Source organism: Pavona decussata, unplaced genomic scaffold (assembly GCF_977016875.1).
Source record: "Pavona decussata unplaced genomic scaffold, jaPavDecu1.1 SCAFFOLD_254, whole genome shotgun sequence".
Taxonomy (NCBI): Eukaryota; Metazoa; Cnidaria; class Anthozoa; order Scleractinia; family Agariciidae; genus Pavona; species Pavona decussata.
Window position 1 is genome coordinate 3,094,004 of NW_028145657.1, and position 24,838 is coordinate 3,118,841.

The 24,838-nt window shown below is 39.9% G+C and overlaps 1 protein-coding gene across 1 annotated transcript; it reads left to right on the plus strand.

Annotated features, from left to right (window-relative positions):
* The first annotated feature begins 72 nt into the window (after positions 1-72).
* Positions 73-23,624, plus strand: LOC146456607 (bone morphogenetic protein 1-like). Its single transcript, XM_085093160.1, has 18 exons — positions 73-353; positions 5,669-5,821; positions 6,008-6,131; positions 6,671-6,846; positions 7,774-7,989; positions 9,021-9,171; positions 9,931-10,181; positions 12,824-12,991; positions 13,529-13,817; positions 13,992-14,113; positions 14,941-15,129; positions 15,922-16,071; positions 16,769-16,993; positions 17,415-17,657; positions 18,209-18,346; positions 18,987-19,236; positions 21,552-21,709; positions 22,653-23,624. Exons 1-18 carry the CDS (start codon positions 221-223, stop codon positions 22,700-22,702), a joined length of 3,186 nt encoding a protein of 1,061 aa, XP_084949286.1. The 5' UTR covers positions 73-220; the 3' UTR covers positions 22,703-23,624.
* Positions 23,625-24,838: the final 1,214 nt, after the last annotated feature.

Here is a 24,838-nt window from a genome sequence, read left to right on the forward strand (position 1 = left end):
CAAAGCCGTTTTAACTCGGTCACGCCGCATGGCAAATGTTGCTGTCATCCGATATGCGATACATTTATCAGTTTCCTGTTTTAAGTTGTTAAACTGCCATCGCCTTTTGAGGTCGGTAGACATATCTCATCATTCCCTGTGACGTATTCCCGAGTTATACGATAAAGTGGAGAATTCAGGGCACGGATTTCTCGAGCGAACACATCGTTATACTGGAGCAATGGAGCTGACGCAATGCTTTAGACTGCTCTGTCTTTTAACAGCGAGTTTGATAAGCAGAGCTTTAACATCTCCTGTAGCGACACAACACCAAGCAGCGTTTGACGAAATAGTCAGAGTGAACGAGCAATACGGTAAGATTCTTGAACTTCCCTTTCAGCAAGCTAAATGTTCCTCTTCTTTAGCCCAAAAACCCTTTCAAGAGCGATTAGCAATCTCGACACGTAATTTCCATTTTCATGCCTTCAAAAATGAGATTTCCCGTTGTACACGGAGTTATCAGGTATGCGTAAGCGATTTATTTGCTTTTATGTTGAGGACATCATTAAGATGACATATACAGTCCTTTTTCATGGTTCTGCAACTTCATTCGTATTCTTAATTTTAATGAAATGTTGAGGAAATGCAGTTCAACACTCATTTCTCCACGAAATATTCATTGTCTGAAGAAAGCCATTCAACATGTGCATCGATCAGATGTAAATCAGGCGTCGTAATTCAAGTCACTAATATTAAACTACACAAGTAATTATTCTTCCATTTCCAGGATAACAAAGAACGTTATTCAGTTGTTCTTTCGCGGGAAATGTTCAAAAGTAATTCGCGGCAAGATTATGTATTTACATTAGAAGAGCCGCCATTTTGAAGGCTTCCCTATCAATTTTTAAACTTTCTTTTTACTGTTAAATTTTAACGCCGGCCCGATTTTTTTAACGGAAAGATATTTCATATTTCAGGTAAATCGAAATTACATAACAACTAAGAACGCACAACTTAATTAAGTTAGTCAAAATTATTGTCTCAACCGCATACTACCAGGCATAATACAAAGATCGTTCAAAAACACAAACATGCTCCGATCGGCTTACGAGGGTTTGATAGCGGAAAATGTCTTTGACACATAGACGATATCTCGTTAAAAATGTCTGGCGACCTGTATACACACAGAACACAAAGTATATTTAATTCTTTTTAGCAAAGCGGCAGGACCTAGGTGTGTCCAACACTTAAAAAATTTTGTGTATCTGGGAACGACAGCTCTCGGCAAACGCTGACACAAAGCGTAAACCTGGATAGGAGGCTAAATCAGTTTTTATCAACAATTTTCACTGCGTATAAACATTTCAATATAGTTACTCTAGCTAGATCACACATCACCCTTGCCACTTTGGCACCAACTTTAATATTTTACACGGAAATCTCAGAAAAGAATTTAGAAATTTAATCTTCGTTTACATACAGAGTATTACGATGTTTGATCGACTTAAATTTTAAAACAAGGATAAACAGTTTATTGTTTTAAATTCCGTAGCAGTTGGCTTGCTAAAATTTGGCTTAGATAAATTCGCGCAAGTCTCGAAGAGAAAATTCTACCAAATGTTTTCTTTCATAATTTTGGGGAATTTTCTACTGAGCTCGGAAGGATGGGTTAAGGATTATTCGATCGGATGTTACGCCAAGTTTCCGTTAATGTAGGACTACGGGAGCAGTGTATGCACACATGTTTAGTGTGCAACTTGCTCCAGAACGAATGCATAAATAAGAACCTATCACACTTTTCTTGAAAACACTGCTGAAGCCAAGGTTTGAAGAAATAAGAGTTTTGTATGGTAAACAAACTTTTGAGCAGAAAGTTTTATGATACAGAAGGGTATACCAGTATTAATCGATGGTTTTATTTGAAAATTAACGCTGTAGCAAAACACGCCCAGTCGCGTATTACGCAACTTTTCTTTTTAGTGAGAGAACTCACGTAATCCTGATACGTGAGGAGTGAAACAAAAGCACTCGTGATCATCGGAGCTGAATTGCAATTGATAGTGATAAAATGCTTTATAATAAAGTTGGCACCTTGTCATAATTTAAACGGATTAGATCTTCGCAGGCTCATAACATTTCATCGAATTTGAATCAATGTTTTGCGTGCCAAAATTCCAAAATCTTATATTAAACTGTCATGAGTTTATGAGTAGCGATGCTTAGAACAGCCTCAAAGAACTTACTGTCAATCAGTGTTTGGATAGTCACGCTACGCTTTATAGAATTTTATTAATGATCTTGGAGCGTCCCACAAGAAAGTACTTCGTCTTCACGGTGACCAAGCTTCGTTTTCACCTACGCAAAAGTTAGATTCATCTTACAGAGCACAATAAATAGCAACGCTTGATCCATTTCATTTGTCTTCTGTTGATTAATTTTGCCCCGACAGCAGCTCAGCTCAGCTTAGGTGTCCAAGAGCTGTTACAATGGATAGCCAATCAAGTTTGCTTTAAACCACTTAAAACAGTCAACGTTAGAAACACGGACGGAAGACTAACTTCATCCAGCTGGTTCAATTTGCCGTCTTATAAAACACTGTAAATTTTTGCCAGCGATGCAGGTGACTGAACGCTCAGACTCTGTGCTTTCCAAGTGTGTGATTACTATCGCTAGTGAATCTGTTGGGCTGTTTATGTTAAGCCACACTTCAAAGATCTTATCTCCATCAGGATTAACCATTGTTCGACTCAAAACTAATGAGGTGTCCGAATTAGAGAGAAAATCTTAAGACTAACCGTAAGCGCCCTTGTTAGACACTCCCCCGGCTTGTAGAGGACTATTAGCCGTGATTCTACTACAATGTACTGGAGCAGAAAATGACGTCATTAATTCCGGCCCGTCCGTCAACAGATTACACCTCCGTAAACTCGTGGCACGCACACGACTTGATTATTTGTTTATTTGCATATGTGGGAGATGTTTACTTCTTCTGATTATTCCAGCTGACATTCTTTCTAGAGCAATCTCTATGTGGATTCTCCATTTCTTTGCAATCTACATCGAACTCGACCAAAGAACAAAAACTATTGTTGCCGAAGGGGTAAGCTTTTCAGGCCACTTACGTACTGCGTGGAAGTGTTTAATGAGAAATAATTATGATAAGTGTCCTACCGGATCACGAAAGCAATAAAAAGTTTTTAAAACAACGTGTCGGCCCGCTGGTGGCAAAAAGTACACGGAAGAAAGGAAAATAACTCGAAATATTCAATTGCAGTACCTCCTTCTACCTTCTTTAGCTCGTGAAGTCGTGTACTGACGAAGCAATAAATAGGATCCACAGAGCGGATAATAAAACCTTGGATTACGAAAATCCGTTAAAGAGTTCATGAATGCAGACGACATCAACACTATATTTCATCTCATTTAAATTTGACTTGCCTTTTTTCCGGCTCTTTCAGTTCTAAATCACCTGGGTAAATTGAAATAGAGAATCCTTATGCCCTATTTAACCTTGGAAATTTAATTTATAAAAGCACCCGATCCTATCAAAATATATCCCTTTTCACTGGAAGGTTTTATCACGGTCGGAAAATGTTAGGTAAGTAACATATCCGTAACTCGAGTAACTCGAGTTTCTGTTGTAAGATGTGCTCTTCCTGTTTAAAAAAAATAAATTAAGTCAAACAGCCAAGTACACGTGAAACGCAAAGTTATATATATCAAGCATTGACGCTCCTTTCTCCTGCCACAAATGAAAGGCAACGCCTGTAGACAAGGGGGTGGGCCGCGGTAACCAATAAGTGCGATGCCAGATTTCAAAACATCAATACATTCTACTCATAATTTACGTTTTAAAGAACGTAAATTTCTATGCATGTTTTTGGTTGTTATTTTTCAAACAACTTTGGTTTCAAAGAAACTGGGTGGTGGGTGGTTTTCGACAGATCACAGACAAAATAATTCAACCAGCTTATCCAGTCAGGAATTCTCTTGTAGAAGATCAACTTTAAATAAGTGTTTGTTGTATAGATTTCTCGCAGTCACGTTTTGAGCAACTCATTTTACTCTTCGTGCCAACCCTTTGACCTACAGACAGAATGAAACTGGAGTGGTTTGTTTTCATAATTCCTTTGCTGACAGATATGGAGGAGAAAATTCTCTTCGTTATTTCAGCAGCATTTTCAAAGAATTAAATAATGTCCAGTGATGTACAGTGGGTGTGACTTCGTCTTAATATTACTTGCTGTGCGTGATCTCCTAGATCGTAACAATTCCTTGGTGTTCTTTGCAATGTGGTCAACAACACAAAACAGATATCAAACTGCAGACAGAGCACAGTTCAGTTTTTGTGTGGAGTGAAGATCTGCTTTTTCCTGTGTGGTAATGTGGTGGTTAATTAGTGAGGTGGATTTCGTGTTGTTTTCTTGGACAAGAAACTTTGCTCCAAATTGTGTCTCTTCACCCAGGTGTATGAATGGATACCGGTGACACACTGCTGTGGGTAACCCTGTGTTGGACTAGCATCCCGTCCAGGGATGGAGGGGGGGGGGGGGGGAGTTAGCAGAACTCCTAGTTACAACGACACAATATAATTAAATGAAACGCAACACAGCACAAGACAACACCTACTTCCCCATATTTCTTTTCTGACCAAGAAGCGGTTAGTTCGGGCCGACATGGGGTCTACATGCTGTTTGCAAAACATATTGCTGACAACCCACGATATTTCTGATAACGGATAGTTCAACGATTGACTTGTTATGTGAGAAGTGAGTTTCAGTTTGTGAGAAATTGTGACCGAAAAATTGCAGGCATAAATCCCATTGCCATGCATCGGTCTCGCAAAGCACTGCATAAATGAATACACTGAGTGTCTCAACCCGTAGATGTGGCGTTAAATTCTGCTGCTTGTGGTATGTTATGCTTCTACAATCTTGGATAATTCAAATGAAAACTTAAGACCACCCCTCCTCTCGTCCATTCCAATGATGGAAAAATGGCACGTTTTGGTTTGTGCGCGAAGTCATCATTGATTTTGGAGGAGGTAGGCGAGTTAATTTTTTTTTTCTTATTTTGTCCAAGAAAGCAGACTAAGCCTGACTTGAATTATTTATAGCCCAGTTGCCTCGTTCCTTTTCGTCAGCGCCGAAGGATACCGATTGACGCATTTCTATATATGGTAGACCTGCATCTGGTCTGTCGCGATGGTAACGTCAGTTTAACATAGCAAAACGAACTCAAAAAGTATGGTTTATTATGTAGTGATCTAAACTTTGTTTCCTCAACCCTTGAAATCAAAGCAGTGTGAAAGTCAGCATTTTTCACTTTAACTTTGCAATTTTTCATGTTATAATTGAGGTAGTTTTCTCCAGTAAACGCTCATGTGTTATCGAACAGCATTCATGTCAACTGTTTTTCCTGTGACAATTTTTTTCAATTCATAATAGAACTTCACGAATATTTCATATATTTCATATATACTCTGTCTGGTTTGTTGGAGAACTCAATTATTTTGGATGTTGGAAGTGAACACAAGCATTGAAGTAATGTGAATGATTTACAACCTTTTAAATTTGTTTTTCATTCCTCGTTATGCATGATATACCGATAAACGAAATATTTTTACTGTTTGAAACAAGTAACCCCAAGTTTTAATGCAGTAAAAAGATTGTTCTGCTTTTATTTTCAGCAAAATACCAAACAGGAAGACTATGGCAAGTGGATATGAAAATCCCAAGGAGAAATGTAGGATCGACGAGGCAATACTTCTCAGCTCCCATACGAGACCGGACGAGCCTGTGGCCCCGAGGAGTTATACCTTATACCATAGCTTACAGCATCCGTAAGTTAACAATAGAGAGATTTACAATCGCGTTTACGGCAAACGCCAAACGGCAATAGTGAGATTCGCGTTTATGTTTTCTTGAAAACTGATTAAAATGGAAACTGGAAAAATGGAAATATACAAAGTATGTTCCTGCTTTTAGTCGTATAAATAATCATATAATTATTCCTTTTGTTGTTTCAGCTGAATCCAGTAAAATCCGTCAGTTATTGAAAGATGCGATGGCAGAATGGGAAAGATACACGTGCATCAGATTCGAAGAAAGAGTGAATCAGTCAGATTATGTGGAGTTTTACTACGGGGAAGGGTGAGCTGTTTTTTGTTTATCATTGGCACAGGAAAATGTAATGTTATAAAGGAACCTTGTGAAAAAAAATTAAGATTTCATGTCGCACAAACACGAAACAGTAATTACTGGTCGCATTGGTTGCTATATATACTGCCGCCGAGATTGAATTCGAACCATTTCGTTTCGGAGTTTACTTTGAGTTCATAGTCAGTCAAAAAAGAACAAGAATGTCTTAATCGACGGCAGTGTTAGCCAATTCTACAGTCTACAGATGATTCCAATCGTACACAAGTTCGAATCTTGAGTAGTTCCACCAGTAAACGCGGAATTAATTAGTCAGTTGACTGTGTCATTTGTAAAATACAAAAAGACAATAAAATGTCTTTAGTCTGTGATAAGCATGGCATGTTAAGAAAGGAGAAACTCAAAACCTTCAGCTTCTCCTTCGGATGCAAGGTCGCTTCTTCAGTTCATTCTTATCCAAATTTCACAAATAATACATATAATGATTTTATTTCATTCACGACACGATATCACTTTGTTCTTCTTCCCTAAAGGTGCAACTCTGATGTCGGCCGTGCAGGAGGCAGGCAGACCACGTCCCTGGGTCGAGGCTGCGCGCACCATGGAATTGTGGTCCACGAACTGGGTCATTTAGTTGGGTTTTGGCACGAGCAAAACCGGCCAGACAGGGACAACTACATAGATATTAAGATCGAAAATATTATACCTAGTAAGTCTTACGGTGCATTCTCACTCTTTAGGGGCTATTCTAGCTATTCTTGTTAGGGTTTAGGAATAACAGAATACACGGAATTTCAATTTCGAAAAGAACGCTTCTTAAATCTGGAAACGGCATACCTATGGCAGAGGTGACCTGAGAACTACTATGTCTGTGCGCGCGAGTGGCCGCGTAGGATTTCCCGCCAAAAATTTCCCAAAAAGAACGCGTCTTCTGTCTATTCCAAATAAACCTTATTCCTTCCATTCTGTTCATTCTGCTATCAGGAGCAGAATGAACAGAATGATATTCCGTTTATTCCGAAAACGGAATAGCTCCCAAAAGAACACAAATACCGTCTATTCTGAGTGTTCCTATTCCGGAATAGTCCCAAAAGAACGCGCCCTTAATGTAGTTTACAATGGAATGGCAAAGTAAACCACGAAAATCACAGAACAAACACAATAGCCGCATTAATAACCCATTTCACTCTATTGAGAAAAGAAGTACAGTATACTGAGAAAAATGACTGCAGTGTCCAATATGGCGCGCAGTCCTAGTTTCCGTAGTGTGACTCGAGTAACAGCATATTAACAGAAACGACAAAACACGCGCGTGCGCTTAAAAATGCTCACTAATAGATGTAATCTTTATTCAGGACCTCTTATTGCAAACGTGAAGGATTACGAAATCCTGAAAACGAAAAGGTAGAAAAACTAAATACGATAAAAAGATGTTTTCGCTGATGAGCGCTTAAAACGCTACGTCTTTACTCTCGGCAAAAAAAATCGTGTCCTCATTTGCGTGGTATTGCTAGCTTTCGCTTTTCTGACAGTAAGTCCTCAAGAACATGTGCTGGATAGCTTTCTATGGCGCCTCCATTTTTCCATCAAAATGTGTTACAGCTGTGAATGACTTATTATGATTATTTACTTTTAGAATTCAAGTTTGCCTTTGATCGGTATAGCAACCGAAAGATTGACAGTTTGGGTGTAGAGTACGACTACCATTCCGTCATGCACTACGGCGCGAGAGCGTTTTCCAAAAATGGTCAACCTACCATAGTGGCACGTAACCCTTTAATCAAGAAATTTGGCAACACTCATCTAAGTCTCTTGGATATAAGACAAGCAAAGCTGTTATACAACTGCCCAGGTTGGTACATTAGATCTTAACTGGGCCTTGCCTGGCCATTCTCTATGGCATTGCTGATAAAATTGGCTTAGTTTTCGGAATAAACCCTGTAATATATTTTACAGACTTAGAAACCGTTGTCTTGTACTGCTGTGTTGATATTATGAACTTTGAGGCCTAGTTTTTCTGAGGACGCTTGAGTCAACAAGTTACCACGCCTGAACAGGGTCTAAATTTGCATTTCACACCAACAAAGGTGTGAAAGGAAGGGGGGGGGGGGGGGGGCTCGCCCTTTTATAGCGGAACTTCTTGTTTAATGATATATTGATGATATGGGACTGTTCTTGTAAGAAGACGATTGTTGAACAAGGAATGATGTTGTTTGGCGATTGGAGACTATTCTAATGTAGAAGACAGTTAAACTCTTTGAAACTGTTGTAGTTGACTTCGTGCATTTTATTTCTCTCTCACTGATAGTCCGGCGAAGAACTGCGAGCGCAAGCGAAGAACAATCGCCTGAAAATAGTCTGTCTGTGCAAAATGGTCCATTGTCTGCGGTCAGTGGTAGAATTAATAAACAAAAGCCACTACTGTGACTGAATATTCCGCTGACCGCGCCCCTAACAGATATCTCGTTAGGGAGGTATTGATTTAGATTTAGTTTTAGTAATTTGTCAGACAATGCGTGCGTGCTTCACGAAATTTTTCTTGCAAAACATTCCGAAACAAGTTGCAAGAACCTTTCCTACTCAAATTGAACGAGTTTCATCGTGTGAATAACACCTAAAAGAAGCATATACGACTGGCACGAGTGAGTAAAATAGAAAAATAGAATAAAATAATTTTAAAGGCAAATTATTTTTTTCTTCTTCCATTGTAGTAACAAATATTACTAAGAACGGACACAAATAATTGTTCTCTTTGTATGGCTATTTTTTTTAGCATCATCAATGAACATGTAGCGATGAGCGTTTTATTATTGAAAAACGTGTGTTAATTGTAAGGTACAGTCGGGTATTCCCGGTTAACAATCAGGTCGGTTTTAACTCCAGATTATCCCGACTTCCCGGGGGATTTTGTTTGGAAGAATGATGGAACCATGGGAAGGAATGCGATATGTCTACGTATCTATCACCCGAGATCAGTGAGCTGGAGAGATAACTACCTCTGTTACCGCAAAGACAAGAAAAATCTTCAACTCAGGTAACAAGGTTTATCTTGTTAGTCAGCATAACCTGTGTTGGTGGAGACCTATGCAGACATCGCTTTCAAAAAGAGCAGAAGGTTCAGCAATCTTCTTTTCATATTTGTAAAAGAAATTTATCTTCGTCTGGATAAGTAAAAATAAAAATGAGGCGTAAATGCCTTATAGTAAAATTAAATTAAGAGTTTCTTTCATGTTTAAACAGTTGGCATGGTAACCAAGGGAATGTTCTTATCGTGTCAAGTAAATACCAGGCTTGCGTTTCTCGCCGAACGTTCCTATAACCTACCGGGCCTGATAAGTACCTTTTTCAAGTTCGTTTTCTTTTTAATAATAATTATAATAGTAATAAAAGTCTTTATTTCCTTACAAGATAAAAAATACATATCTCATGTCACAATGTTTGAGTAAAAGGTACATACATCTAAGTTATTTACAATTAAAATACGCTTGCTTTGTAGTGTAGCTTTGTAGTGGTCACCCAATATGCTCCATAGAATTATAAAGATGTCAAATATCTGAAAATCGAACTCTGTTTCAAACCATGGCGCACGTGATTTAGCTTTTCGGTCGGCAAGTTATCGGGGCTTTCGGGAAGCGGCCCTCAGAGCTTTATAATCTACGGACTTTGTCCCAGGTAGCTCTGAGTTTCTTGTGCAGTTTATTTGTGCTTGTTAACCAATCTTCTTCCACATGTTAGTGGTACAGGAGAGCGCAAAGCTTAACCTCTCATAATACTTATCACGTTTTGTTTCAAGATGGTCATTTAGAGGTCCCCTGAGAGACCGAAGATGCATCCACATTAATGTTCCAACTAAACCCAGTCAAGAAGCGTGGGACCGTACCTATCTGTGTTGGCCGTATGACGGGAATTATAAATTCAAGTGGTTGACGCATGCGCCGAGTGACGAAGAAAGAGGCTCTTGTTTGAAATGGACTGAGCCACGTGACCCGACCTGGAGTGACTCCAGATATTACCTATGTGCAACTAAGGATCGAAAGCCAATAGGTGGGTAACACTGTTACGTCGTACCAGCATAACTAATTGAAGTTAATAACAATGATGCTGCAATTGACCATTTCCGAGTTGCTTTGAACCTCACTATGAAAGCGAGGTTAAGTGCAAAGTTTTTGTAGTGAAAATTAGTTTTCATTCATATGCAAACAAAACTAATTTTCATATGAAAAGTTTTGCACTTAGCCTCGCTTTCATAGTTAGGTTCACAGTGACTCGGAAATGGCCTATTTATATTGGAAGGGCCGTGACCGAGCATAATCCTTTGTTTTAACGTTCACACACTACAGCTGAATATCTTAACAGGAAGGTTTCTGTTGGTTAGTTGCTCCAACACATTCACAGTGACTCGGAAATGGCCTATTTATATTGGAAGGGCCGTGACCGAGCATAATCCTTTGTTTTAACGTTCACACACTACAGCTGAATATCTTAACAGGAAGGTTTCTGTTGGTTAGTTGCTCCAACACATTCACAGTGACTCGGAAATGGCCTATTTATATTGGAAGGGCCGTGACCGAGCATAATCCTTTGTTTTAACGTTCACACACTACAGCTGAATATCTTAACAGGAAGGTTTCTGTTGGTTAGTTGCTCCAACACATTCACAGTGACTCGGAAATGGCCTATTTATATTGGAAGGGCCGTGGCCGAGCATAATCTTTTGTTTTAACGTTCACACACTACAGCTGAATATCTTAACAGGAAGGTTTCTGTTGGTTAGTTGCTCCAACCATTCACAGTGACTCGGAAATGGCCTATTTATATTGGAAGGGCCGTGACCGAGCATAATCCTTTGTTTTAACGTTCACACACTACAGCTGAATATCTTAACAGGAAGGTTTCTGTTGGTTAGTTGCTCCAACACATTCACAGTGACTCGGAAATGGCCTATTTATATTGGAAGGGCCGTGACCGAGCATAATCCTTTGTTTTAACGTTCACACACTACAGCTGAATATCTTAACAGGAAGGTTTCTGTTGGTTAGTTGCTCCAGCACATTCACAGTGACTCGGAAATGGCCTATTTATATTGGAAGGGCCGTGACCGAGCATAATCCTTTGTTTTAACGTTCACACACTACAGCTGAATATCTTAACAGGAAGGTTTCTGTTGGTTAGTTGCTCCAACACATTCACAGTGACTCGGAAATGGCCTATTTATATTGGAAGGGCCGTGACCGAGCATAATCTTTTGTTTTAACGTTCACACACTACAGCTGAATATCTTAACAGGAAGGTTTCTGTTGGTTAGTTGCTCCAACACATTCACAGTGACTCGGAAATGGCCTATTTATATTGGAAGGGCCGTGACCGAGCATAATCCTTTGTTTGAACGTTCACACACTACAGCTGAATATCTTAACAGGAAGGTTTTCTGTTGGTTAGTTGCGTTGCTCCAACACATTTCAAAATCTTTTGTGGTTTGTGCACGATTAAGGTCAAAAACATTAACAAAAACATATAATAAAGAAGTCTGTAAGGCTTCATAACCGTTACGTGTAATTATTACATGTAACTATATATATAGGGTGCCAGTGACTACAAGTGAAAGAGAATGGATAATAAATAACATAATTATTTTTTAGGTCAATGGCACAGGAATACTCGGAAAAAGAAGATCCGAGTTCAGGAGTCGAACGCTTCGACTCCAGTGGCGAGAACTTCGGAGATTCCTTTTCCGAGTATTCCTGTGCCATTGACTGAAAAAATTACATCTATCATGAAAGCACCTTGTTACATAAATATAGCTTGATTACATTGGCGTCTTTTTACGTAGCTCTAAGCCCAAAACGTCGAAGTGTAGGTTGCGATATCAAAACAACTTCATTTTCTGCCATTCGAAATTCCGCTTTCTTTACCAATTAGACGTTTATCGATGACTGCACCGGAAGTCCCAGGTTAAAATCTCAACTCTTTCCTTCCTACTTCACATAACTTTCGACAATGTAAATATTTTTCATCCGTCGATTTTGTTTATACGCCACGCAGTACGCAGGACAAATATTGGTAAAGTGGACGATGGGAAATTAAACGTAGACGCTCGAAAAAATTCTGAATAAAAGTTTTCACTTTAAGATTTCTCTATGCTTGACCATGCGGGCGCTTAAAATTTCTAGTCAGTAAAACAAACACAAGTAACAAACAAATCCTTTTTATTTTATTTCAATGTATTTATTTAGCGCAGTGCACTAATTGGGCACACTGTCCAAATCGAATTAGAATTGGGAAATGTTGGTTTTTGAGGAGAAGTTAAAACCGGAGAACCCAGAAAAACTTCTTGGAGCTAGTAGAAAGAATGTTTGGTTTATAACTAAAGGTAAATCGCTCAGAGCGTCAGAACGATTTGACCTAACGAATGGCTAACGCTCGAAACGTCAGCCCTCGAATCTCTTTACAGTGGCCAATTTACCTTTAATAAACGTGCCAACCATTCGTTTCTACTCTCCACCGGCGCAGCACCGCACTTTTCTTTAGAAACTAAACCCCTTATCCTCTCGAAGCAAGGACGAGAACCAACTACAAACTCAACCCACACATAACGCAGAGTCCGGCGAATGCTCTCACGACCGTGCCATCCCTGCTCCCCAACGTCTCAACTCTGTTAAGCGCAGTTTCATTTATTTGATTCTCAGACGGCAACTGGACCAGATGGAGTCCATGGAATAAGTGTAGCCGCAGGTGTGGTGGCGGAGTTCAGACGCGCTCTCGTACCTGCACTGATCCTCAACCTTCATTCGGAGGCTCTTACTGCGAAGGCAGATCATTGGAACGGAGGCCGTGCAACTCACAGGAATGTGCGGGTAAATCCTCCTTATTCTAACTAACCAGGATCAAAACATGTCCACCTGAAAGACAATTTAGCGTGAAACATGACAAGGACTGTTCAAAAACTGTTATTAGAATGGAAACATTTTTAGATTTTCATTCTTGGATCTAATCGTGAGCATCACCTTGTACATAACAGCATAGTAAACATCACAATAAAATACTTAACAACGATCTTGTGAAATCGCGCGGAATGTCGCCTGATACTTAGCCGACGAGGTGAGGGCCGAGTTGGCTAAAGTCAGGGGATATTCCTCAAGATTGAGCAGGATAATTGTTTTATTATTCAACACATTGATAACAAAGCACAGTTTTATTGCAGAAAAGTTGGAGACGATCTTTATTTTGCCATTTTCTCCCTGACACACGAAATGACGTATATCGCAGGGTATCTGTTGACTACGGACGACGATGCACATTCAACGCACCATGACCATACTTAGGTAGTGTTATTAAACAAATCTTTAAATTCTACGCGCTTTACAAACAAACAATCCTTTTTTAACTTCCAGAATGGCCGGTCTTTCCTGATGATTTCAGTTTCAGCCCCAAAGTCCGGCCGAACGCTGACGAGATCTGTGTTAGGATATTCGAGAGACGAGATTATTTTACTTGGAAAAATTATTTATTTTGTACACCTGGGGACAAGCGACAGCTCGAGATGCGCTGGTCCGACGCCACCCCCCTGAAACACATGCACTGCACACGAATCTATGTACCGGCTGATTCCCGTGGATCAAGAAGGGGCCGCTGGGACAACAACTATTTGTGTATTCCAAAGAATACTGGGTTCCCATACAGGTGAGTTATCAAGTCAGGTGTTGTCAGTTTTCTCAGGAGTCCAAGAATACGAGCCTTTATCTGTATTAATTCCTTGAATCAAGCCCGCGGAAAGGTATGACAATTTAATGGGACATTTTCACTATGGCGTCATTTGACTATTAGTGTTCATGTCGTTCTGTTCTGTGTTAACAGGTTTGTGTGGTCACATGAAGGTAAAATACCAGACTTACCATGTTTGAGATGGTTTGCTAAGAAAGGAAGAGACGGATGGGATAAAACATACCTGTGTGCAACGGATGCTTCCTCATCTCCCGGTAAGCTGCGCATGTGTAAAATGACCTTCAGTTTTGCAGTTTTCTGCAATCTAATGGGTTCCTTACCTAAAGTATGTGATGCAATATATCGTGATTAACTTATTTGGAAAACCCTACTTTTAAAAGAAAAAGTAACTTTCCTTTTTTGCCGTCATGTTCTTTCAGGTAATTGCTACCTTATCATGTGACTGAGTATATTAAAAAAAATTACTCCACGAGATGTCGTCACATCATGATCAACCCAGCACAGCGGCAAAATGAGTGCGCATGCTCGTCACGCGTGAGCAGTCTTATTCGGCAAAATGGCGGCATTTTTAAAATTCCCATTGCTTGTTCTCATTTCGCGTGGATAAGCCCAAATCAAAATAGATAAGGTTTTCGCTTTCAGGAAAAGTTCCTTCGAACATCCTCCATCACATATGTTATTCAACAAAAAAATATTGTAGTAACAGGTGTGAATTTGGCGATTGAAGTGGAGCGCATTTGATTCACGCTTGAATCACAAATCTCCAAAGCATGCGCACTAACTTTGCCGCTGTGTCGATCAACCCATAAACAATACGGAACATGCGCACCTCGTTACCTGTATCATTATGTACGACTGAATTTTGTGGATTTTGTTCAAATATCTTAGTTTAGAATCTTCGATTTGTCTTCGGAAATCTTTGAGCACACTTTGGACTTTGGCCTTCTTTAACTTCCCTTGAGTAAAGATCAATTATAAGATTAGAATTCAGAGTGACTATACTAAAGCAACTGTTTGACCAGTTCTTGTTATCTAGTTATTTATTTATTTATTTATTTATTTATTGTTCTTACCACTCTAGAGAAGACAAAGCCAGTGAACGGTGGCTGGTCTTCATGGGCAGTGTGGAACTCTTGTAACAAGAAATGTGGTAACGGAACGCAGCACAGAGTGCGCGCGTGTGACAATCCTAGCCCGCAGCACGGCGGACGGCCGTGCCGAGGGAGCGAGATGGAGGAAAGAAGATGTAACGTGAACAACTGCCCTGTCAGTAAGTAAGGGGGTTTAGCCTCGCTGTTTTAACTTTATGATGTCACTCAACCACTAATTGAAACAACCGGCTAAGAACTCATGTCATTTGTGCGATCATATCAGAAAAAATATATTTAACTTTTGGAAGCTGTTGCAACAAACGTTGAAATTTTGTATCTCAGTGTTTAGGCTTCATGAGATTTCAACGCCTCAGTCACGTTAAAAGGAGTAAAATGGGGAAGTGGAATGTCTTTTATAACCGAACAACGTCTTGTTTACAAAAACTACAGACCAAAAACCCATGAAAACTAGATAAATTGTCTATTAAATTTCTCCAATATCAGAAAGAGCTATAAGGAAATGTCATCGCAGTCACAGATATAGTGCTGCCATAGGTTCCGAAACCTATTCACCATTTAAGCATTTTAGACAAAAACATAAAATTCCATGACGTTTCCAAGACCGTTGTAATTTATGTCAGCTTACTTTCGAGCCCCGTAAAACAGTTTTCAATCATTCACGACTTTTTTTACGAAGACAGGCTACCTTAGGAGGTTTCGTGGCATTCAAGCGCCCTCTGAACTCAAGTCTACTCTTGTTTTATTCCTGTCAATATAATAATTTCCATAAGATTTGCTTACAGGTTCAATGGATGCTAAGTTCAAAGAATTCACTGCGCCATATTAACAATCCTCTCCGAAACAAAGAATTGCAACCGGCCTGGCAAAAGATTTCATTCCATTAACTTGTATAATTTGTGACTTAAAGAGCCAATTTTATCCCCTAAATGTTTGAACTGTTTCATTTACAGCTTGTGGCAGTATGTTGACAGGTTCCAGCGGCACATTCACTTCCCCCAACTTTCCGAGAAGCTACGCAAACAGAATGGATTGCGAGTGGACAATCCAAGTACCTCCTGGAAAAACAATCAACCTTACGTTCTTGTTCTTTGATGTGGAAGGTAAGTCAATGTTTTCTTGGGAATATTACTCCCTTAACTCGTTAAAGATACTGTGAACCGAAAGGAAAGCAATTAAATTGTTATTTTCTACCATTTTACACAAATCCATTGTATTCCCATACAAATCCTTATAATTCAACTGTTCTTTTATTTTGAGCTAGGGCTACCTGTGTTAAAATTAGGTATACTTTTGCGCGTTTTATAAGTACGCGAGAAAAGCAGATCTTTGCAAGGTTTTGTGGGATCCGAAAAGAAAATTAGGGGTAACCACGCATTTTTCAGAGATATTCAAGTTTTAGTTCAGGAAAAAAAATGCCATACATTGCTTTGTATTTTAGCGCTGTTTAGAATTATTGTTGCTTAATTATTTGTAAATATCTCTGTATTAGTAGGCACCGTCCTTAAATCCGACGGAAATTATCGGTGGAAATTGATTACAACGCAATTATGCTTGCCGCCGGAAAAATGAGTCGTTAGTATACCATTGAGTTACAATAAAGCAGTGCAATTTCTTTGCTTTAGGTTTGTAAAAGCGGTACAATTTTGGGAAAAGTTTGGTATGCGATAGGGTTAGAAGTTGGACCTGTGGAGAAGCCTAGCTTGAAAATAAATGAAACTTTACCAAGATCGCCTTCCCCCTCCCACTCCTCCTCCCCCCGCCAAGGATAGTGTAAACTGCTTTGCTTTCCTCTTGTAGGTTCCCCTTTGTGTGGTTATGACTATGTGTTAGTGTATGATGGCCAAACAGACTCATCCCGCCGTATTGGAAGGTTCTGTGGCTCGGGTATTCCAGCTCCTATCCAGTCTACCGCAAACGTTCTGTTGGTAAAGTTCCATTCTGATTTTCGAAGGACTCATAATGGTTTCAGTGCTAGTTGGGACTCAACGGACATGCGCGTCAGAGTCACTGCTCGTACTCCATGTAAGTCAGTTACCACCTCCACAGTTTGAAGGGAAATCAGCCTCGTTCCCAGGCCTCATCGTCTTGTCTAGCGAACCAAGCTTCATGTCTGAGGCTTTTAACTGAACTATATAGCGCGAGGCTTCCTGGGGGCGTCTTTCCGATCAGGACAATGGGTGACGTCACATTTGACTGCATGGGGACGAGGCTGTAGGGAAATCACGTGATATTTCCCTCCGTGTGTTCCAGGAGCATCTCGTACACGGAAGGGGTGGCCTAGTTTAATCGTCGGCAATTCTCACCACAAAATTTAAAACCAGCCCTTAAATCTGTCATCAAGTGATTTCATCTTTGGCTAAAATCAAAAAGCGCATAAATTGGAACATGTGAAATTTGCGCTCTATATAAGTGTACATTTCAACCTCTGTTTCGATTTCTTCAGCATGTGGGCGACAAATTATCAAACCAAACGGAACATTAGCCAGCCCAGGGTACCCAAGCAACTATCCATCAAATGCAGATTGTATCTGGGTGATCACAGCTCCCACAGGACATCACATTGAGCTGGAGTTCACGAGATTTGACATCCACAAAGTTGGCAGAGGCTGCAGATATGATTACGTAGAAGTGAGAGATGGGAATTCTAGGGATTCACCGTCTTTAGGAAGACACTGCGGAAGGTCAGGTAAATTAAGTCACATTTTCTACATTGAATGCTGCTCCTAAATTGAAGGACTCGCTTAGGTAATCACCCCTTTAATCTTATAAAATGCCTGTATAAACACCAACCCTATAGTAATCAACCAGGAAAAAATGCATGACAAGAAGCTGCTTATTTCAGGGCATTGACCAAGCGCATTAAAATTGTTTGAGTTTTATTTCATTTGACAGCATGAATTTTGTGGCATGAAATTTGAAAGAGGTGTCTGGACGATTAATATTATTTAAGTAAATGCAATCGTTGCGTTTGGAATAGACGTTATTCGTTCAGTATGCTAGTTGCCCATTACAAACCATGTGATATTCTCAGGAGAGTCGATACTGTCTTTTTGGAAGTAAGGAATGCATGCCAGCGTGAATATGACCAACTCTAAAAGAGACTTACTCCCTAGAGTAGCGAATAAGGACAATTTTCCTTCAGTTATCAACTCTGTTGATAAACCAAACATTCCTTCCTACTCCCCACCAACGCAGCACCACGGTTTCTTTAGAAACTAACTCTTATTTCCTTTTTAGCTGGAGACACGTTCAAAACCATCTCCAATCACGCTCGCATCAAACTCCACACGGACGGATCACAAGAGAGGCGTGGATTTGTTCTGGCATGGAGGAGCGTACCACAAGTTGTTGCTAAACAAGAACCAACCATCAAACGTAAGTAGAAGTCTTCTTACGATGAATTACTTTTGGTGTTTAATAATAAGAAATGTTTTTACGGTTGTCGTAAAACGGCCTCAGCAAAGATCACTAGGAAACTCTGCTTGTGGTTTGTGGTGTGACTGTTTTATGTTCATTTGTGGGTCGGTGGTAAGGTAATTCCATGCGCGCTTTAATGTACGTCTCAGCCTCTCTCTCCAGTTGGGATTTTTAACAAATGTTATGTTCAGTTTGTATAATTTACTGGTTTAAAGCGTTTTCTAATTAGCGCTACGGTGCTAAATACTTCGACACTTAAATTAAGTCATTTAGAGCGGTTTTCAATTGAGTGTCGAAAGTAATTTCGCGTTTGCTTTAGTTTTGCATTACTACGCTCTGTGATTGGTTAACAAAACTCGCACCACTTTCTTAACCAATCCGAATCCAAACCAAAAACAATCGTGCTTTGGCCGCACGCGTTTTCCCGCGCTTGGCGCCAGTTTCATGTTTTTGCTTCTACTTCTGATTGGCTCGTTGTGTTGTCTACATCTGTTGCGATTGGCCAGAGTAATTACTTTGGTTTTGGTTCTACGACACTCACACAATTGGAAACCGCTCTATTTATTTATTGTTCTAATTCTCAACATTCCATTCTTAGCCGTGTGTCCACGCGAGTGGGTGTCCCATATGATGGAAGGTACAGACACAGTCTATTGCTACTTGGTGCGAACGAACACACACACGTGGTATATGGCAAGGAATGACTGCCTCCAATCAGATTCAGATCTGCTGAGTATCACTAATGCTAAAGAACAGGAGTTTGTCACCAAGCATCTGCTGGCCGAGTCTTTTATGTGGATTGGGTACAATGATCTGGAACGAGAGGGAGCCTGGGCCTGGAGTGATAGGTACTGTTGTCCAGTATACTATCACTTGATAACATAAAAAATAAACTCCCAGTAGACCCCCCAAGAGCCATTTGAGGCAATCACTGCTTATTGTGGCTCTTGTAAATACTGCTTAATTTTGCGTTGTCACGTTTTCAGATGTCGCGAAAACAGAAATGTGTATTTAGTAACAGTTTGAACAAATTCTTCAAATTCAGTGATAATTTGTTGTTATGAGGTGGATCTTGGGAATAACTGAAATCCCGTAACGAAAATGATTAATTGAAAATAACTTATTCAAGGAAAATAGATTTTCCTTTTCTCTTGGAAATTCCTTTCCCTTACTTGGTCCAATATGCCACTGGAAAGTTCTTTAAAACGAAACAAGCTTCGCCACAAAAGCAAAGTTTGGGTTGATCGCGAACAAGTGCACGATGATAAGAAACTGACAAACTTAAAATAAAAACATGACTTGCATTTAAAAAGCATGGAATTTTGTATCAAAAACAGTCAAATGAAACCTCGTTTCCAGTCAAAAGCCAGGTCACTAAGTGACCAATATGGGTTGAAAGCACTTCGGTTTATAAACCTCTTATTTACGTCATTTGGCAGCTTTTTGACTACACTTGTCCAAGAGATTTTCTTTTTTCTTTGTTCTCAAACAAAATTTAATGTTGAGAGCGAAGAAGCGGCGACAACGATCGAGCTTCCCTCAGTAGCTCAATTTTATTTTTCTCCGGGGCCAAGGGTACTTTCTGGCCATCACTACAGCTGACCGTGTAGCTATACTAACGGAGTTTTCAGAATAAAAAATGTCGACATGATTTTTTACAATAACTGTCCAAATTCTCGCGCACGGATTGGCTCGTGGCTATTGTCTATAAGAGTACAGACAATAAAAATGACGTCAGATGTAACGCGCGCGCTTTCTCAACGAAAATGTTATTGTAAAAAACAAATCGACGGCAGTTTTCTATGGTCTATACTCTTATAGACCATAAAATGACGCCATAAAATTTCCAAAACTTGGCAGTGAAACCACTCGCCTGCGGCTCGTGGTTCCACTTGAGTTTTGAACATTTTTTGACGTCATTTTATGGTCTATAAGAGTATAGACCATAAAAAACTGCCGTCGATTTGTTAATTTTACAATAACTGTCCAAATTCCCGCGCGCTGATTGGCTCGTAGCTATTGTCTATAAGAGTACAGACAATAAAAATGACGTCAGACGTAACGCGCGCGCTTTCTCAACGGAAAAAATAGCCAATCCCGCTCGTACTTTTACCATGTTATTGTAAAAAACAAATCGACAGCAGTTTTCTATGGTCTATACTCTTGTAGACCATAAAATGTCCAAATCTGCGGCCTGCGGCTCGTGGTTCCACTTAAGGTGGCCGAACACAGTTTGCGCGCGCTTTACAGATTCTGCTAGTGATGCTATTAAGCGCGCGCTAGGGTTGTGGTACGCAAATACGGCGGTCGATAAAGTGATCCGTCAATTTCACATGAAATTGATAATAAAGTTAAGTTTTGATCCTAAATAACTAAGTTTCTCGTTTCCGGACTCTTTTTCTTTTCTTTCCGAGCAAAAAAGCCATTCACCAAGACCTTTTGCATGCTTTTCATCTTTGCCAAGAAACTCAAACGACAACCCACCAACCCACGCATGCGCATTTGACCAAAAACTTGCGACTGGTTGTTTTCGTGGAAATGAACTGTTTTCTAAGGAACCGCTCATTAGAATTTTGTGAAATTTGGCATGAAAAAAGTTCCCTAAAAGCGTAACTCGCCTACAAAGAGAAACCTAAATCTAACAGAGGGTATCTTCACAAAACATTAAAATGCAAAATCAATATTTACAGGAGTTTTCTCTGTTAAAATTACATGGAAATAGTGCAACAATGTCAGCGTTTTGTGAGTTCTTCTGGAGACAAAAAATGGAAAAAATCTAATGAGTACATTTTCTAAAAATAAAGGAAACCTACTAATTATGGAAGTTTAATAGTTTGCTGCATTGCCATGGAAACGGTACTTAGCTCAACAAGACATACGAAAATACATTCTTTCTTAGTTAGTCTTACACCATACCAATTTTGGGCGTCCAGAAATACATAGTTTCCAAATAATGTCTTCTAACACCTGTACACTAAAAAACCGTATTCGGCCACCTTAAGTTTTGAACATTTTTTGACGTCATTTTATGGTCTATAAAAGTATAGACCATAGAAAAGTGCCGTCTATTTGTTAATTGTTCAGGATAAAAACGTTGGCATAACACAGAGAAGGCGAAGACAGGGTTCCCTTGTACTGATCTTTTCAGTTTTTGTTTCCGTAGAACTCCAATAAGGTACCAAAACTGGGCGTCAGGGGACCCTAACAATGGAGGCTCATACAGACGAAAGGATGAAGACTGTGCTGTGCTTAAATCGAACGGAAAATGGAATGATTATCCCTGTACAACACGCTTCAAGTACATCTGCAAGGCTAGAGCAAGTAAGTTGTGCCTAATCCCGTGCCCCAGATCTCCCACGGTCAGGCAGAACATTTCCAAAAAAAGAGGGATAGAACTTCGTTGTTTTAAGAGAGGCGTAATATTGAAGTAAAAAAGGTTTGTCCATTAACTATGATACCCCAGCAAACTTCAGCTCATTTTAGTTCTAAATTTTCAGTCTGTGAATTAATTCGTGACGTTTACTTTTACGATACAGAAGAATGTTACTGTGTAGTGCTACTGTCCTGGATTGATGTTTATCATCTGATAAAAAGTTGCTGTTTGTTTCTCGGTATATGGTAACAGGAAATCTGGGATTGTTTTCTTTGATCTTTGGTGCTCTTGGGGCGACAGGGAGATAGTGACAAACGGCATAGGTGCTAAAACTGCTTAAATTAATAAATAAGTGCCATTTGTAGCCATTAACGAAGCATGGCTGCTGAAAACTTGTCAAAGTGAAACGGCGGATCGCTAGTAAGCGACGCAAGCACAGGTGCAAGTGTAAGAGCTTTATGTCAAGTGAATACGAACGCGACGCAAGCACAGTATCAAGCACAAGAATGGAAAACATTTGATCCTTGCGCTTGTACTTATGCTTGCGTCGAGGCTGTTTTCACAGTGGAATAAGCACTCTTAATCTTGCACCTGTGCTTGCAATTTTTGCTTAAGCCTGGTTTTCACTACCGACGTAAGCACAAGGATCAAAATTTTTTGTGATGAGTCGCGTTCGTATTCACTTGACATAAAGCTCTAGTGTTTGTGCTTATACTTGCGTCGCTAGTAAAAGCCAGGTGTAAAGGAAAAGCTTTCATCCTTTCTCTAATGCCGAAGAGACAAACGTTTCAGACTCAGGGACTAATTGTTTTTCTTATTGCTTATCATATATCGTAGAGGATAAGTTGGATTATCTTATAATTGCGTCACCTAAATTTTCTATTTTCACAGGTCGTCTTGCGGCCATTAATGGATTGCACAACTCAAGAAATAATGGATAAACAAGAGCTGAATTATTCTAATTAGAATGCTATTGGTTTCATGTCTGTATATTATATATTACACTTTGTAGTACTAACAATGGCATTCTGCCTTGCCAGCCTCAGTGAAGTCATCTCCTGACAAAACCTGACGGACACAACAGAGATAGATTAGTAACAGCGAGATGCGAAACAGTAGGCATACAGCATTATACGAGATAACCATGTATATAAAGCATGCTAATCCCCTATTAAGCACGGTTTTGCCGCCGGCACAGTAACAAATGTAGTTGGTCATAAACAACCTGAACCGAAAGAAAATCACAAAGCAAAAACTGTGAGCAAATTCCGTGCAAAGTGTTTGAGAAGAAACAATAAACTTAGCTAGCATCTTGGGACCAAAATATGTTACATCAAAACTGCGTAATACCGTGAACTTAAGTAATAGTAACAGCAAGGTGTCCTCATGGCTAAATGTGACTGTAGTGATCAATTAATAACTTCGATTCTCTATATACTGATAAGCTGTTTCAAGGAGCAGATCACCGAACGAATGTTGGTGTGGGGAGGGGGGGGGGGGGGGAGGAGCAGGAGGGGGGGGCAGAGCGGACCGAGCCGGTGTGAAGATCTTTTTTCTCCCTGCTTATTTTCTCAGTTCTCGCGTATTCTGTGGCCCCTCTCGCCTCTAGGCAATTTAGTGAAGTGTTTCCACATTTCTGCGAGTACCCGCTCCCCACTCTCCTGGATAACCTCCGCCCCCCTCCCCCTCCCTCTTATTTTTTTGGGCGTAGCTGCTCCCTGCACCTTTCAGTCGTTTAATCCAGGAAAGGCAGCATATGAGCTCATATCCAACAGGGTGTGGCAAATGGCCAGGGGTTGATGATGTACGACGAGACTGAGTGAAATAATCGTTTTTTATTAAAACCTGACTCATTGGATAAAACTGTTCCAGAGTTTTGATTGATTCAGCGGCCATGGTATATGAAGCATAATACCACGCCCCACAAATAATTATGGTAAGCGTACGCATCAGGGGGAAAAGTAAGTATCACTAAATCAGCGAGATTTTAATACTTTTTCCTGTTTGGTTTTAATGAAACAGTTGTTCCATTCGCACTTGTTTTAAACGAGAAGGTTATAGCCAACTCGACCCTGCGCACCTCGTTAGCTGTCTATCATCTCATATATATCCAACGTGCGCCCGTGGAATAATTTTTATGTAACGTATTCGACCACAGGATAAAATGTTAATTACCGGAAACTTTGCCGGGCGAAGAACCTCGTTTACAGTTGCAGCCTGTCAATGGTTTTCAAGAAACCCGCCATGAGCTTTCCAAATAAATAGTGCGGGATATGTCGCCAGCCATCTTGAATAGAGAACCGATGAGATTGCAGAAAACTGTAATATCTTGTGGTTGGGTTCATAATAACTAAATCGTTGACGTTAGGTTCGAGGATATCCAAGACCTAAAAGAGCTTAGACTATCCGCGAGGTGCGAGATCACATTTTACCATTACAGCACATTCAACAACATTTCCGAGAAACAGTAACGCACTTCAGTTGTGTGCTGTTAGTAACAACCGTTTTGGTTTGGTTGATCAGCTACATTTTTAAGTCTTTAGTTTCGGTCGGAAAAAAATATAAGAAATCTTTAGTTCGTGTTTGGAATTCTTTGAACAAACTTCACCGGGGTCTTTTGGAAGTCTTGGATGATCCTATAAAATTTATCTTGATGTATTTTACCCCATGTACTTTCAATTGCGTCCGGGCTTAAATCCTAGTATGTCAGAGAGGGCTTTGAGAATCTGGTGCCAGGATAGAAGTGGTCAATGACACAACATGCAGGATATTTATGGGAATTGTGATATTAAAGAGTTTCAGTGCATTTGAGAAAAAATAATCCGGGTCAGTGCAATTGCCCGTTCCGGAGTTCAAGAAAGATCACATTAAAATTAGCCAGTGTACTAAGTTTGAGGTTCTGTCTTCAGATTGCAACAATGTAAAAGGCTGAGAATGATGTATTATTCAGTAATGACAAAGGCAAACTCGGTAAAAGGAATTCCGAGTGCTCCTATCAGGAGTCGAACCTAAGACCCTCCGATTACTAGTTCGAATGCTTTCAAACTCAACGGAAAAATCAGAGACTCAGTATGGAT

Coding starts and splice junctions, on each gene's coding strand:
- LOC146456607 (XM_085093160.1), top strand. CDS start 221: ATGGAGCTGACGCAATGCTTTAGACTGCTCTGTCTTTTAACAGCGAGT. Junction 10,182..12,823: donor TAAGGATCGAAAGCCAATAG/GTGGGTAACACT, acceptor TTTGATTCTCAG/ACGGCAACTGGACCAGATGG. Junction 14,114..14,940: donor GGATGCTTCCTCATCTCCCG/GTAAGCTGCGCA, acceptor TTACCACTCTAG/AGAAGACAAAGCCAGTGAAC.